General features: G+C 35.6%; 1 protein-coding gene and 1 pseudogene across 6 annotated transcripts in view; one reads left to right on the plus strand and one right to left on the minus strand.

The window, feature by feature from the left end:
* PIAS2 (protein inhibitor of activated STAT 2) overlaps positions 1-18353 on the minus strand; it is a 90026-nt gene that overhangs the window by 11991 nt on the left and 59682 nt on the right. For all 5 annotated transcript variants that reach the window (XM_082640859.1, XM_082640857.1, XM_082640858.1 and 2 more), the window contains 3 exons: positions 16651-16811; positions 10272-10405; positions 7603-7774 (listed from right to left, as the gene is read on the minus strand). In XM_082640859.1, coding sequence (XP_082496985.1) covers positions 7603-7774; positions 10272-10405; positions 16651-16811 — 467 coding nt within the window. The remainder of the gene's footprint in view (positions 1-7602; positions 7775-10271; positions 10406-16650; positions 16812-18353) is intronic.
* On the plus strand, positions 3-7572 carry LOC309814757 (small ribosomal subunit protein eS25-like; annotated as a pseudogene). The gene has a single exon. The product of its transcript is annotated as a small ribosomal subunit protein eS25-like (transcript).

The following is an 18353-nucleotide window of genomic DNA, read 5'->3' on the forward strand; positions in this document are numbered from 1 at the left end:
TAAATAGCATGGGAAATTACAAACAATCTGGCTGTTAGTTCACAGGAGAGAAGGGCTGTACCACTGGGCATTGTCAGTCGTAAGTTCACTAAGTTTCCAAACAACTATATGGCAGCTACTCACTACACAGTACTCCACTCACTCTCCTCTTTCATAACAGTCTTCACTTTAACATGAACATATGTTGGCTCTCAACAGCAGCTGTGACATAAGAGCAAGGTGGCATTAAAACATCATGGATAGTGCTGGAGCAATACATAAAACTTTGATCCATAAACAGGAATATACTCTACATAATGATTTTATTAATGTATGTGTAACATGTATGTGAATATTAGTAATTTTATATATAAAGAAATTTAGAAATAAAATAGAAGACTCCTAAGATTTGATTAAAATCAGGGTACCTTTATGAGTGAAGCTACTTACTATAGCTCAAGCATGATTTCTTCCATTCTAACGTGAATTGTATTAATTATTAGTGATCTTATCTGGGAATCACCCAAGCCATGAGAGCCAGTCCTAAAGCCAGCCAGCCTGATAACAACAGGCAGCAATCAGAAATTAGAATAAGACAACTACTCAGGATTTAAGACATAATATCCAGAAATAAAAATACTGGCTGCCATGATACCATCTACTCTTCTAAGAGGGCTTATAACTTTGAAATTCGCTGTTCATGCTATGAAAAACACAAATTAAATACACTTAAGATATACTTTATTACTGGTATTTATACATGTATGTATACACACTATATATATAATAACTTTATAATTTTAAGAAGCAGTATAGTTAAACATATTTTTGAAAAAGTTCAGGAAAAAAGAGAGATGATTTTGCCTTCTTCCTACTTAACCTTCATTTTATCTTAGTCCAGGGTAAACAATTAGAAGTTCTCAAGAAAACATCTCGACATATATATACAAGAAACTAAGCAATGTTACAGACTCTCTGGCTGATGGTGGCCACCTTTTTGTCCAGCATCTTAGTGAGGCTGCAGTGGTAGCACCTGCTCTCCGAGCTCTGCGATGCCACACAAGGATGACAAGAAAAAGATAGATGCCGGAAAGTCAGCCAAGAAAGACAAAGACCAAAGGCAAAATGTGGGACAAGCTCAATAACCTAGTCTTGTTTGACAAAGCCACATAAGACAAACTCTGTAAGGAAGTTCCTGACTATAAGCTTAAAACCCCAGCTGTTGTCTCCGAGAGACTGAAGATTCACAGTTCCCTGGCCAGGGCAGCCCTTCAGGAGCTGCTTAGTAAAGGACCCATTAAACCGGTTTCAAAGCACAGAGTTCAAATAATTTATACCAGAAACACCAAAGGTGGAGATGCCCCAGCTGCCAGTAAAGATGCATAAACAGGTCCCACCACTGTACATTTTGAAAAGTAAAACTTTACTAAACTAAAAAAAAAAAAAAAAAAAGGAGGGTGGGGGACGGGGACACAGGGACATTAGGTCATTAGGACATTAAGGTCAGCATTCCAAAGCGCTGCCAGTAAACTACCGTGAGCTTAATGAGAGAGACACAGAGCTCTGTAGCTGGAAGGGACCACTACAAAGATGAAGTACAACTGACAGAAACAGTACAACCATCAAAGTTAGACTGACAGGACAAGTAGGACCTCTAGACGTCCTTTCCCTTGGTTGAAACTTCCTGTTATTGCTCAGATTATTAAATACTGGTAATAAGAAATGATGACATATTTGCATGACATTCTTCATACTCTAAACAACTGACAAAACTATTTCATAATCTCTATTAAAAATCTCAAACCACTTAAATAATCACCACCTATTTAGACACCGGAGTCCCTCTAAAACCAGTCTGCATTATAACATGAGGCTCTTGTCTAGCTGTTATTCTGTACTATTTGTCAAAAATACAGATGTTGTTGGAAAGGAGGAAAATGAAGCCATCTTGAGAGGACACACATGGCTGTGCTGGCGAAAAGCAAATAAAAAACATAGGTCAGAGTTCAGGAATCTTAAACTGATCCATTTGGGAGGCAAAGGAAATATAACATGCTTGAGACGGTAACATAAGCCTCATGTTTCAAAACACATTTTCCAGATGTAGATGAAGATGGACAAAAAGAGCAACCTGCCTCTGTTAGAATCAGAAGGTTTCTTGGCCTCCAGTGTTACCTGTCAACCTAAAACCACAAAGGTAGACTCCAGAGGGCGAAAGAGAAAACCTGAGATGAGCTCAAGTACATATGTTATATTAAAGCACATCTTTTTCTGGAGGTTTGAAGACACTGGTCCTCTACAAGGATGAAAGTAGAACAGAAAATCACCAAAAGTGTTTTCAAATTACAAATGATCCTACCTCCCACACAGGAATGTGTATCAGAAATTGGGGGATGGGAGATGGGGATAAGGAAAAAGACAGGGACTTCCCTGGTGGCACAGTGGTTAAGAATCCGCCTGCCAATGCAAAGGACACGGGTTCAAGCCCTGGTCCGGGAAGATCCCACATGCTGCGGAGCAACTAAGCTCATGCACCACAACTACTGAGCCTGCGTTCTAGAGCCCGTGAGCCACAACTACTGAAGCCCGTGTGCCTAGAGCCCATGCTCCGCAACAAGAGAAGCCACCACAATGAGTAGCCCCCACAACTAGAGAAAGCCTGCGTGCAGCAACCAACACCCAACACAGCCATAAATGAATGAATGAATGAATGAATGAATGGAGACACTGGTATATGTTAGTACTAAGGAGGGGGTTTAAAAAGTGGCTCTGATTATTACGGTTGTTTCACAGTATTAATATATCTTAATCATATATATATTTTTTAAGATGCAAGCTTTTGAAGAAGACCTATATATATGTGTGTGTGTATATATACATATATATGTATGTGTGTGCATATATATATACACACACATACAATATACACACATACATATGATTTCATTTATTTTAAAAAGTTCCTACTTAAAGGTACATTTAATCTGTCACTTTTTCTCTGACACTGAAAGAAATGAAAAGAAAAATTTCAAGTTTACAAGAAAAAGACAATGGCTGCCTTCCTCTTGCTCCCTCTTCTCTTCCTTTGATATCTCACATTGGAGATTGTCTTTTGTCTTGATCCTGAACTGACCTTTCAACCTGGATCAGACTTATAGAAAACAACAATAAAACTCATTTCCCTACCCTGGCCCCTTTATTTCCATCTGTAAAGGAGTAAGGTCAATGTCCCAATGCACATGTCACCACAGTAACTTTTTTTTTTTATTCTTTTTTTAACCACAGTAACTCTTAACCACTGCATATCTTCTGTTCTCATAACATGAAACTTTGAGTGATTAAATAACTATTCCTTGTTTCTCCAATACAAAATGCTGTCACAACACATGAAAATGTCACAATCCACTGACAGTACAAATTATTAAATCAACATCTAAAATCTCAGCAAACATCAAACTATTTAGTGTAGGTTAATTCCTATTACCTGAACTTTGTAACCATTAATACAAATTCAACTTTATATAGAATGGGTGAAATTTGTCATTTGTTAGGATTATCAAATTACCTACTGGTAGAAAGGTTTTTGTTTTAATCAGAATCTTCACAAAGACCACATTCAGAAAGGTAAATGATTCTGATGCCTATGCAAAAAAAGATGTACTTATAGATACGGAATAACAGGAACCATGGAGAAATGTAAATGGCTATGTCTGGTGGAATTGTGGGTATGTGATGCTATAAAATAATAAAAACATTTTTTAAAACTTTTAATATTTGTTACTCCCTCCTCACAGGATTGGCAAATACACACACAGGCTTTATGTGTACAATATGTATGTGCACATATATAAATTTTTATAGCTGTATCCCTAATATCACAGCACAAAGGTAAACTGCTGGCATGCTGCTAGACAGCAAATATTAGTATTCTAGACTGTGTACTAGATCACTGAATTCATCATACTTGGCCCCAACTTACATGTCTGAAAATTCAATAACTTGAATTTTTATCCATAAACCTGAAATTCACTGGGTGCTCCCACTTTATGATCATAAAAATATTTTAAAAGATTCAATTTTGCTAATGATTCTTAATCTATTTCTAATCTTTGTTTCCTGTCTTTAGAATACCTCCTCATTGATGACAAAGCAGTCATTCAATTTCCCAGGCATGGGGTAGGGACACAATATTTAAAATTATCTTTTAATTTAGAAAAATAGCAGAGGTTTTCTAAAAGTCTTAGATTAAGGTGCCAATTTCTTCTGACAGGCTATGCAGGGAAAGAGGCTAGAAGAATTACCATCAAAGTGTTAACAGAATGCTTTTTATTTCTTGATGCTTTGAAAAATTGTTTATAAGAATAATTTTTTTCAAAAACAATACCTCTTAAAAAATAACTGCTCACCTGAATTTTAGACTGTAACTTAAAGTTTTCCTGTTTTTCCTCTATTTCCCATTTGCTTACTATCATTGACCAAGAAGTCCTATGATAAACTTACACCTCAGAGAAAATTTCTAGATGCTGACACAAAAGAGAGGATATGAACAGAATGACCAGGAACAAAAACCAGGAGATAAAAATGTAAGAGTTGGAAGGGATTACAGAGATGATATAACCATAGCATGAGTCTCCACTGTGACACCTGGACAGGTGGCATCCACTCTTCCTTAACACAGAAAATGTGATTTTAGCACAAAACTTAAACTTTCTTAGTGTTCAGAAAACTCCAACGGGAAGTTTTTCCATGTATCTTTCCTCCATTGGACTTAGATCTGCCAAATGTTGTAACAAAGAATAAACTTAACCCAGTTCATCAATGACTCCCGTTCAAGAACTACAAGATAACTATAACATATTCTTTTCTCCTGGCTTAACAGCTTCAATCCTTAGACCCATTCATCCATCAGGCTATGTTTCCACTATTCACATCCTGTTTCCCTCCTCTGGCTGCTCTCATTAATACCCTTCTTGATGACAGCCCTGACTAAAATGGTCTAAATGAAAGTTTTCTAGCCTAAAATGGAACAAAACTGGCATGCGTATGTATCCTGGACACTGCTTCGTTTATTAATGCAGTCTAAGAACAAATCAGCTCAAGTGGTGAACCCTTCAAACCATTAAGTGAATTCTGACATTTCAAAGAGTTTCTATCAGGAATGGCCATTAATTTATGGAATGCCACCATCTATTAATATGACTATATACAGTCATCCCTTGGTATCTACAGGGGATTGGTTCCAAGGACTCTCCCACCCCCTACAGATACCAAAACCCATGGATGCTCAAATCCCTTATATAAAATGGTGTACTTGCATATCATCCCATATACTTTAAATCATCTCTAGATTACCTTATAATACCTAATACAATGTAAATGCTATGTAAATAGTTGCTGACAGCAAAGAGCAAATTTTGCTTTTTGGAACTTAAAAAAAATTTTTCCCCAAGTATTTGTGATGATCCCTGGTTGCCTGAATCCATGGATATAGAGGGCTGACTTGTTATCCTATGACAAGATCCATTTTATCAATGTATTTCCTAATAATAAAGCATTCTTAGATAAACCCGACTTGGTGGTAATGGATGCCATTTTAATATATTATTAAATAATTTACTAAGACTGAATTCAGAATTTTCACTGAACTTCCTAATGTGAGCCTGTTTCATAATGGTTCTTCTCTTTTGGCTGTTAATGTGTAAGTCTAGTTAGGGTATTAAGAGTTATGTCAACTTTGTGGAATGAGCTGGGAAGCTGCAATTTACAGACATTTTAAACCAAAATTTTCATGTGTTGCTGGTTTAGTCAAAAATTCCTACCTTATACTCACAATGCTAGTTTTTATTTTCTTTTTAACCTCGATGAGGAGACTTACATCTATCTCTACAGTAGCTGACTGCAGGTGTGAACTATCCTGATTCCTCTGCATGTTGAAGTCATTTCAGATTGTCACCCAATGTACGTGCCACTCCTCCAGTTCTGAGTCCTCATCAAGTATTGGTAAAAATGTGCTAAAGGACACATAAAGGGTAGACCCTTATGGCGAGCCACCAGAGACACCCTCTACGATCACAGTAACTCACGAGTCCATATCACTATGCACAACCCTTCAACCTGGCAGGAACCCATCTAACTATAATACTGTGCAACCTATGTTTTTCCAGCATATTCTAAAGGGTTTCATTAGAGAGTAAAATCTGGAAATACCACATCTAAGTATTCATTCCCATGATTCTCCACTTCAGTAAACATTTCAAAATTACATTTTCATTTTTTATTATTTAAATTCTAGAAGTGCCAAGCAAATTGTCTGAAAGGAACAATAAATGATCAGCATCCCCCCCAAAAAAATCCCACTTGAAATACTTCATTTTCTGTTCCACTAAAAAAACAAACAAACAAATAAAAAAACACCCTTACTGTGATGTGTAAATCACATCTGGAAATATAAGCATTTTAACAGTGAAGAAAGCAGCACAAAAAGTTTAATTCTCCTGGTTTCAAAAGTAACTATAAAAAAAGAATGTTTCAAAAGTGCACCGAGAATATAACTCCACTTGTATAAAATGTCTAGAAAAGGCAAATTTATAGAGATAAAAAGAAGATCAATGGTTGCCTAGATTTGGGGTGTGCATCAGGATTAACTACAAATGAACATGAGAGACGTTTACTGGCTGTTGAGAATATTCTACAACTGAATTGTGATGATGACTATACAACTCTATGAATTTACTAAAATCACTGAACTGTGCAATTGAATACTTAAGATGGGAAAATTTTATGGTATATAAATTATACCCCAATAAAGCCACTAGAGAAAAGAAGTGCTATGAGAGGCCAAAAGATAAGGCTGGCATACCCAAGTTTGAAACAATATGTTCATGGATGTCAAGAGAACCCGCTGCTACTTTCCTGTAGGTTCCAAAGTCTCTAAGAAGCACCTATTGCTAAATACTCAAACCTGTCACTCACTATATGTCAGCAACAGCTTCTGCCAGATGACTCATAAATAAATGCTAGACTGCATTTACTAGCCCATATTTTGCCCTGGAGAGGGTGAGAAGGGAAGGCAATCAATTTTACTGAGACAATGATCATGTGGCTGACACTGAGGCTGAGCTCTTTCATTACCTTATTGAAACCTGAATTTAGTCTTATGAGGTAGGCATTATTTAACCCCATTTTACAGAACAGGAAAAGGAGGCTCAAACAAGTTAAATATTTCACCCAAGATCACAGAATGAGTAAGCAATGGTGTCAAAATTGGAATCCACACTTGTCAGATTCCCAATTCCACACACTCGGCTTCCTCATGTTGGTCTGTGATGCCAAATTTACTCCTTCCAAATAGATTCAAGAAAATAACAAAAAGTATAAATCTGAAATAAATATTTAGACATGAGAAGATTTCAACTCTCACTTCCCAAAGATGGGAATATATTCTTCATCAAAATTTGCTTTCCTATAAACAACATGCTCACTTGAAAATATTTCAACTGAACAAAAGGCAAATTAAAATAGCCCTATATGGTTATGCAACTCTCAAAGAGACATTTACAAACTTATCCCAAGAACAGTTAGTTCCAAGTGTAATAAACAATAGTGAACTATAAATTAACAAACCCTTTGGTTGGGCTGCTTTGTGTTTCTGACATAAAGATGCATTTCCTTTTGGCAGGAGGGTCTTCCTCTTCATCAGAAGAGCTTTCTATTGTTAGGTCAATGACATCCACTTTCTTCTTGTTTGTCTCATTGGCTACAGTCACTGAACAAGGCTTACTGAGGATACCTGCAGCTGCAAGTAGGGAACAGAGGGGAAAAAAAGTCAAAGATGCAACACGAGCTCTAACCATAAGAGTTTTAACAGTGCAGCACATCCTGGAGAATACACAGCCAATAAAGCCCATACTCTGTCCGGACAGAGACCAACTCTCTAACTCCAGTCATCTGTCTATAAAATGACTGCTTACCTAGGGAGACAGGGTGAGCGCTATGCCTTGTGAGAAGATCGAAAGCCTCTTTCAGATGGCACACTCCGCGTTATCTCCCCAGTACTGCCAACAGATTTGCACAGATCCTGCTCCTCATGCTATCTCCCTAGGTGAGGACTCGTGTTATACACAGACATCCAGAGTTAAGGGGCTGGTCTCTGGCCATGGACAAGAGTATGTTGCTTTACTGGCTGTGTACTCTCACAGACATGTGGTAGGGTTAAGTCAGAATCATACTTCTAATCTAGCAAAGCAGTGGTGCTCATATCAAAGAATATATAAGCTCTACACCATAAGCAAGAACTTGATAAAATTTTCACCTTGATAAGCGGAAAAAAACCCAAACAGCTCACTTAAGTTACTCAGACATCTAAAGTTTTTCTTACCAGCTATCTACTTAGGTTCTCCTTTCTGCCCACTACAATAGTCTCACATGATATGTTAACTCACCATTTCAAAGAGTGGTGAGTTGAATCACCATTCTATTACAATCTATTTAGTAGAAAATGCATGCTACTTAATAATGGAAAAGCAGCAGCAACTAATTAACTAAATCACTATTTTTCTCAAGGATGAGGAAAACCCTGATCATTCCACCCATAGGTTCAGTAACAATCACAGGAGAATGATTAATATTGACATAAATCCTTTACTTTTTCCTCTCTTCTTACTCTGAACGCCTATTATTCATTACATTATTAGAATGTTAAATATAGTCAGCACAAAACTCAAATGCAGTGAGTTGACTATGTCAGATAAAAGAAACTAAGTTCACCTATCAGTTTCAATTTCTCAAACAGCCTTTATTTTCCCCACTCAGTGTAGACAGCACAGGGAGTTGAAGGTTGAGTATAATTCCTAGGTAACCAAGGCAATAGTCAAATTTCTTCCCACAAGGCAATGGAAACAATTAGTTCACTTCTTTACCAACTAACCTATGACCATCTTCCCCCACCCTCCATTAATGGATGATACAGCCTCTCTAACCACACCTCCATCTGGGGTTCCTCCAACAGGTGCTCTAAAAATAATTCTGAGGGACCTCCCTGGCAGTCCAGTGGTTAAGACTCCATGCTCCCAATGCAGGGGACATGGGTTCGATCCCTGGTCAGGGAACTAAGATCCCACATGCTGCACAGTGTGCAAAATAAATAAATAAATAAATAAATAATTAAAAAAAAATTTTAAATGAAAAGTTCCAAATAAGTGTCCACAGAAATGTCATTTATAATTTTTCATGTTGTAACAAGCACCATATATATTAAAATGATTTTAAAGAACACAAGTAACAAATGTTGGAGAGGATGTGGAAAAAAGGAAACTCTTGTGCACTGTTGGTAGGAATGTAAATTGGTGCAGCCACAGTGGAAAACAATATGGCAGTTTCTTAAAACATTAAAAATATAACTACCATATATGACCCAGCAATTCCACTCCTGGGTATATATCCAAAGAAAACCAAAAACACTAATTCGAAAAGATACATGCACCCCCAATGTTCACAGCAGCATTATTTACAACTGCCAAGATATGGAAGCAACCTAAGTGTCAACAGATGAATGGATAAAGACAATGTGGTATATATATGTATTAATATATACAATGGAATATTACTCAGCCATAAAAAAGAACAAAATTTTGCCACTTGCAGCAACATGCATGGACTTGGAGAGCATTATGCTAAGTGAAATAAGTCAGAAAGAGGAAGACAAATACTATATGATATGACTTATATGTGGAATCTTAAAAATATAACAAACTAATGACTATAATACAAAAAAGAAGCAGACTCACAGATACAGAGAACAAACTAGTGGTGACAAGTGGGGAGAGGGAAGAGGGGAGGGGCATTATTACAGGGGTGGGGAAGCAGGAGATACAAACTATTAGCTATAGGATGTGTTGTACAACACGGGGAATATAGCCAATATTTTACAATAACTATAAATGGAGTATAACCTTTAAAAATTGTGAGTCACTACATTGTACACCTATAACTTCTATAATATTGTAGAGCAACTATACTTCAATAAAAAAATAATAAAATGATTTAGGTGATTGTTTTATTTACTTTATATATGAAAAATATACTATGAAAAAACTGATTATAATGTGGTATAAACTTTAGCATACTTCTTACGGATAAAAATCATTTGGGAGAAATTACATATGTAATAGATGATCAAAAGATAAAGTGAACAAACTGAGCTCCAAATGGTAGCTCTAAAGGCCAAAGTTAACGCTAATGATAACATCACACAAGTCTCATTGCTTTGCTCTCTGCTGCCATTCTGCACATACTTTCTATTTTTGTACATGGTTGGCTGGATACTTTCATAGCTTCTTTCTTCGGTCTCATTGGGCACCAAGAACCATCTTCTTGGAATTTGATCTCATCCACATCAGAACAGTCATTGAGAATTTCCATAAAAAGCCTATAAACCAAGTAAGAAGTACAGAAATGTAATCAAATGGCTCTGTTCAAAGGTGAAATAAAGTAACAAATTTTACCTTGGAGACAAAAGTAATGCTTTTTGTTTGTTTTGGCCCTAGGCTTTAGCTGTTTAATGGGCAACAAAAGAGTTAAGTGACTTACTGAATATCATCTTAAAAATCAGTGATTAAACAGAAATAGACACCTGGAGCCTTCTTGCTGGGATTGGCAGTAAAGAAACCACCCTCAGGGACTTCCCTGGTGGTCCAGTGGTGGTAAGTCCGCCTTCCGGTACGGGGGACACGGGTTCCATCCCTGGTTGGGGAGCTAAGAGCCACATGCTGCGGGGCAACTAGGCCTGTGCACCACAACTACTGCAAATGCACACCTCAACAAGAGAGCCCACGTGCCACCAACTACAGAGTCCATGTACCCTGGAGCCCGCGCACCACGACTAGAGACAGAAAACGTGCACTCCACAACTAGAGAGAAGCCCATGCACTGCAGTGAAGAGCCCATGCGCCGCAAAAAAAAAAAAAAAAAGATCTCACATGCCACAACAAAGACCCAACGCAGCCAAAAAAAAAAACAACAACCCCCAACATAACACATAAACCAAACATAAAAATTCTTGTACGAAAAATCATTTATAAGCTTACTATCAAGAAAAAAGGATTATAGGGGTGGGGAAAGGAAGTAGAAATATGGACACAGAAGAAGTCTCAATAAATTTAAAATAACTCAGCATACAAATTATGTTCTATGATCAAAATGAAATTAAATTTGAAATATCTTCAGAAAAATACCTGGAAACTAAACAAAACAACCCATGAGACAAAGATAACATTAAAATAATCAGAAATTATTTTGAACTGAATGGAAATGAAAATATAATACAATCTGTGGAAGGTAGTTAAAGCAGTACCATCTTCCTATATTACAAAAGGAGGCAAATCAATAACCTCAGCTTCTACTTAAATGAAACTAGAAAAAGAGCAAATTAAAGTGAAAGTAACCAGAAAAGGAAAATAACAAAAAACAGAAACAAATGAAATAGGAAAAAATAAAATAAAATAGAGAAAAATCAATGAAACCAAAAGTAGGTACTTTAAGATCAATAAAATTGACAAACTTCTAGTCAGACTTAGGCTCACTCAGAAAGAAACAGATAACCCAAAGAGCACTGTGTCTATTAAAGACATTTGTAGGGCTTCTCTGGTGTCACAGTGGTTGAGAATCTGCCTGCCAATGCAGGGGACACAGGTTCGAGCCCTGGTCTGGGAAGATCCCACATGCCATGGAGCAACTAGGCCCGTGAGCCACAACTACTGAGCCTGCGCGTCTGGAGCCTATGCTCCGCAATAAGGGAGGCCGCGATAGTGAGAGGCCCGCGCACCGCAATGAAGAGTGGCCCCTGCTTGCCACAACTAGAGAGAGCCCTCACACAGAAACGAAGACCCAACACAGCCAAAGATAAATGTAAATAAATAAATAAATTTGAAAAAAAAAAAAAAAGACATTTGTAAAAACTTTACCACAAAGAAAATTCTAGGCCCAAATGTCTTCACTAGGAAATGCTACCAAATATTTGAGGATTCATGGTACCACCACTTCCCGCTCCCTATATAAGGCCAGCATTACTCTGATACTAAAAACAGACAAAGACAAAACAAGAAAACAACAGACCACTATCTCTCATGAACTTTAGCAAAACAAACCCAACAATAAATATAAAAGATAACAAATCATGACCAAGTGGGGTTTATCTCCAGAATGAAAGGTTGTTTAATATTTGAAAGTCAATCAATGCAAATCATCATGTCAACAGACTAGTCAGTTCAAGACAGCAGGACAAAGATATAAAAGGCATCCAGATTAAAAAGGACGAAGTAAGACTGTCTTTATTCCTAAAATATTACTGCCTATACGGAATATCCTATGTTCTATAACAATGCTATTCTAACTACAAAATGCATTTAGTAAGGTTTCAAGATAGAACACACAAAAATCAACTATATTTCTATATAATACAACTAAAAATATAAAAAACAATACCACATGAGAAATATGAAACAATGGGATAAATCTGACATAAAGCATACAAGACCTATATATGGAAAACTACCAAACATACTGAGACCTAATTAACTAAATAGATATATATCATGTTCATGGATCAGAAGACTAAATATTGTGAACTCACCCTTAACTTATCTATAGGTTCAACATTATACAAATCAAAAACCCAGATTTGTTTTCTAATTGACAAGCTGATTCTAAAATATGCAATGAAATGCAAAAGATCTATAATTGTCAAAATAATTTTGAAAAAGAATGAAGTTAGAAGTCCCAGGTTACCCTGATTTCCAGACAGTGCAGTACTGACATAAATACAGACAAATCAATGGAACAGAATACAGTTCAGAGATAAATCCACATATATATGGCCGACTGATTTTTGAAAAGAAGGTGCAAAGGCAATTCAATGAGGAAAATACAATCTTTTCACCAATGTGGCAGAACAACTGCATGACCGTATGCCAAAAACAAAAATGAAGCTAAAACCTTGCTTCTTATCTCACACCATGTACAAAAATTAACTTGAAGTAGATAACAGATCTAAGTATAAAATTAAACTATAGAACTTCTAAAGCAAGCAAGGAGAAAATTTTTGTGACCTTAGGTTAGGAGAAAATGTCTTAATATGATATCAAAAGCACAGTACATAAAAGAAAGCCTTGATAAGCTGGCCTTAATCTAAGAACTTTTTCTCTTTGAAAGACACTATTAAGAGACTGGAAAGAGGAAATGGCAGAAAACATTAGCAAACTACAGATCTGATAACGGACTTACATCCATAATATACAAAGAACTATCAAAACTCAGTAATATGAAAAACAAACAACCCAACTGAAAAATGGGCAAAAGTTTAAGCAGTCACTTCACCAAAGATGACACACAGATGGCAAATAAACACACAAGAAGATGCTCAATACAGTCATAAAGGAAATGCAAATTAAATCCACTATGGGGTACCACCATATACCACTAGAATGTCTAAAATTAAAAAAACTAACCATACCAAATGTTGATGAGAATGTGGAACAACTGGAACTCTCATATATTGCTAGTGGGAATATAAAAGAGTACAACCACTTTGGAAAACAGTTTGGTAATTTATTAAAAGATTAAGCATACACCTAGTATGTGACCAGGGATTCCACTCATAAGTACTTACCCCAGATAAATTAAAACATCAGTCCACACAAAGACCTGGACATGAATGTTCTTAGCAGCTCTATTTGCAAGAACCCAAAACCAGAAGGAACACATAAACAAGTGAATTGATAAACTGTTGGATATCTGTACAACGGAATGCTATTCAGGAATAAAAATGAACAAACTATTGGTACATGCAGCAATGCAGACAAATCTCAAAGCAAGTATACTGAATAAAAATAAGCTAGACAAAGGAAGCAGACTCTTCATGATTCTATTCATACAAAATTCTAGAAAATCCAAAACAACCTGTAGAAACAGAAAGCATATCAGTGTTTGACTGAGGATACAGTAAAAGAAAGAGATTAGAAAGATAAATGAGAAAACTTTAGGTAGGACAGATATATTCATTATCTTATTGTAATGATATTACAGGTGTATACTGGGTCAAAATGTACCAAATTGTACACTTTAAATATGGGCAGTTCTTATACCTCGATAAAACTGATAAAAACAAATAAGGAAAAATGCTACCTTCATTAGAATATGTAATACTTTAAATATGTATTTTCCCTAATTATATGAAAAACATAATTCCAATCAAAATCCAAACAGGATTTCTTTGTGTAATTTAAGCATGCTTTTATTCAAGTGAATATGGCAAACTGTAAAAACAGTCAAGAAAATTCTGAAACGTATGGCCTAAGAGATATTAATGAATAACAGAAATCCAATAATTAAAATAGTTTTGTGCTGGCCAATACTTTGATCAATGGCACAAATACCAGTTCAGAAATGACACTTGAGTACAAAAAATGGTTTAAATGATGGAGGCAGTGTCTTAAGCCCATGGGAGAGATTATTCATTAAGTGTTGGTGAGATTACTGACCAACCTTCAGGTGGAAGGGTGGAGTAGTGGGATCACCTATTCACTACTCTGAAGTTTCTCCCCTATCCCCAATTTTTTCACATAGTTCCATTCTTTAGCTTCATAGAGCTTAACACAATATGCAGTTCTTCACTGTCTCCCACTCTGGAAGTGCTCTGTTTACCATTTTAGATCTAGTATCTGACACAACAGCCAGTATTTAATAAGTATTATATTGAATGAATTCATGAAGGAATGCATGATGGAATAAAGAACTGCATGAATGGAAGGGGAAAAAAAACCGAAATCTTAAAAGTACCTGACAAAAAAACAAGTGAATGCTCATATAAAATCTCTGGGACTTTCTAAAACACATTGAAGACAGAAAACCAAAATGAAGAGACAGACTTGATGGAATAAAAATTTAAAGTTTCTGAATGAGAAAAATGTCACAATACAATCAGAAGGTAAACTGGGAAAATATATTTAGCATGTGTAAACAGAGAAAATAATATCCTCACTATATAATGAGCATTTATAAGTCAGTAAGAAAAAGATGAACCACACAGGAAAAAAAACATTAAAGGCAATTCATAAAAAGTATTATAACCAATATATGGATGAAGATAATAATTGATAATTATTGATAACTGATAATTCTTACAATAAATAAAAGTCAAAACAATAAGATATCTTTTCAACTAGGAAACGAGTAAAGGCATTTTAAAAATAAGATTTAATATGATAAGCTTGGTAAGAAGACTGAGAAGTGGGATTCCAATACACTACTGGCAGGAGAGTGAAACGACAACTAGGCGAGTAAAACTGTTTACTCCTCCTGGGAGGCATCTTGGTAATAAATAGTAAAAGTCTTAAAATTATATATTCTCTTTTATTCAGCATTTCAATTTCTGAGAGCTTAAGGAAAAACCCATAGACATAAACGAGCAAACAAAAGCTTCAAAAATGTTCATATCACAAGGTAAAATAGAGTGGCAACGACATAGGCAATAATATTGGGTTGGCCAAAAAGTTTGTTTGGGTTTTTCCGTAAGATCTTATGGAACTTTTTGGCCAACCCAATAGGAAAGAAAACAAACAAACAAACAAAACGCTTAAATGATTAGTAGTGTACCCACAATAGAACATCAAGTATTTAGGAAACACACCCTAAAATATTAATGGACAAAGGGACATGACATATGCAACTTAATTCTCAAATGGTTCAAAAGGTTTCTGAAAATAGTTATCTCTTTCTCTCTATATACACACATACACACACCAAAAATACCTACACATTAAGAGGGAATGTGACAAAACAAATATGGCAGAATGTTAACAACTAACACATTATGCTACTGTGCAACTTCTTGCTAAATCTGAGATTATTTCAAAGTAAGTTAAAAAGTAAAAGTTTACAGAGAAAAAAGTCCCATCACTCTTCATTGTCTCATTCCTTTCTACAGTAATACTCTTTTCAAACTGAAAAAATGCCGAAGTATCTTTAAAGATCTAGGATATTTTTCACTCTGTAGAGTGAAAATCATGATGTATATACACATCATTATGCAAAGAGTGATTTCAATCTTTTTAATACATCAATAACAAAATCATCACCATAGGGTGGGATGTTGATGATTTTATTTTAATCTTTTCATTAACTGTATTTCCTAAATGTTAATAGGGGTGCATGGATGATATATGAAATTTTTTTTAAACAGTGTTACAGGAAAAGAAGGGTACCTCATTTACCAATAATTAGTTTATATCATTTTCCTTAATTCTGACATACGCAATATGACATGAAAGATAATGCTTAAAAAAGTTTGGGCTCCAGAGTCAGAAAAACCTGGAAGTGAATTCTAGTTTTAAACTTAACAGCTGCGAAACACAACTCTAGCTACCCTATCACTTGCTCTGCGGTTTTACACAGACCTGGTTGCTCTTCAAGAAGTTCTAGGTAAGCAAAATGACATCACTAAGTGGATTTTACCCTTTCCTATGGACAATTAAATATGATCATGAAAAGCAAAAAGAAAAGCAAACTACTCACCCTCTTGTCCCCAACACAAATAATATTATAAAGATAAAAGGGCCACTAACTACAATTTAGAAATAAGATTAAGTATAATTAAGTATTATGTTGGGATATACTTACCCGTCTAAAATTAGACTTTCATAGGCAGCTTTTTTGTCACACACAGGACAAATCCAGGTGGGCTTCTTCTCATTCATTTGCAGATAAAGGGCAGCGTCAAAGCACTGTAGATGTGTACAAGTCACTGCACGGCATGGGATTGTCAGTCTCATTTTTCCTAACTATAGGACAGGGAAGACAACATGGGAAATCATTTCAGAAAAGAGAACAAAGCCTCAAAAGTCATAAAAATGTGAAGAAGTCATACGAGACTAACAAAATGAAAAAGAAACTAAAACCAGAATTTATTTCCATCAAGATTGCTATATATTTTATTTGTATTCACTAAAGGACCTATAATTTTTAAAAGACTATCTCACTTTTTGAAAGTAGGTAAAACTTGTAAATTCACAGGTAGGAAAAGATATATATACAATGAAAACATGTCTCTTTCTCATCTCTTCCCCTATTTAGAGAGAACCACTGTTATCCATCTCTTGCATGTCCTTTCACAGATGTTCTATGCATAATCAAATGTGTATTTTAAAAAACATTTTCCCAGATATGGTGGCATGAAATTCACACAATTCTGTACTTACATTTAAACTGTCTCCAATCTCATCACTACAAATAATGCTGCAATAAATAGCTATGGGATAAATTCCTAAAAGCAAACTTTTTAAGTCAAAGAAAAAGTGTATGTGTGATTTTTGTCACAATGACAAACTATCTTCTACAGAGGTTACCTACTGATTTACGCATATACATGTATTAATGTGCTTGGTTCCCCTCGACCTTGTCAATATAGCACTATTGAATCCTTTGACCTCTGCCAACCTGATAGGTGAAAAGTACCCCATTGTAGTTTTGGAATACACTTCTCTTATTATAAGTGAAGTTGAACTGCGGCTGCTTTTTTTTTTTTACTTCTAAGGGTCATTTGTGTTTCCAAGAACTGTCTATTCATAACCTTTTCTCATTTTCCACTTGGTTATTTATCTTTGGTTACCTGTATTAATCAGCCTCCTGTATGTGATATGAATTGCAAATACATTTTTATATACTTTTCTTCACTTTTGTATAAGCGCATATGTTGATGTTTCAACATACTCATATAACCTAGTACTCTGTTCAATTCTTATTCCAATTGGTAGAGGAATACCAACATCAAGACATATATAGCATCCAGATTAGATCAGATCAAGTTTTTCTGTAGAGCCTTTTGAATCTCCCTGTATACTCCCTTTACAGAAAAGATCTCAGTTTATAACCAGCTTTCTTATTCTGATAGAAAATCTGTTTCTCCCATTACACTCTAAGCCCCACAAGGTCTATGTCACTGTTCACCAGTGTAATCCAAGTGTCACAACACAGTACCAAGCATGCAGCCTATGCTCAGTATTTGTCAGCCAGATGATAGAATGAATGGAGAGAGTGGGTAAGGGGCAAAGAGAAAGAAAAGGAAGAAGGAAAGACTTCTTTATTTGTACTATAAAGTCTAGAAGAAGTCACAGCTAAACTATAACACTGTTAACTCTGCCTGAGGGGTAGGATTTTTAGAATGTTCCTTTTTTTTTTTCTTTTGGTTTATCTGTAGTTTCTTTCTGCTAAAATGAACATTGGTTATTTTATAATTTAAAAAGAAAATAATTATCCAACTCATCATTATAGCAGTAACTAATGCTTATACAGTTGTACCTACATGTAAGGTATCACGTTGAATA

This window comes from Mesoplodon mirus (assembly GCF_964341445.2).
Source record: "Mesoplodon mirus genome assembly, chromosome: 13".
Classification (NCBI taxonomy): domain Eukaryota; kingdom Metazoa; phylum Chordata; class Mammalia; order Artiodactyla; family Ziphiidae; genus Mesoplodon; species Mesoplodon mirus.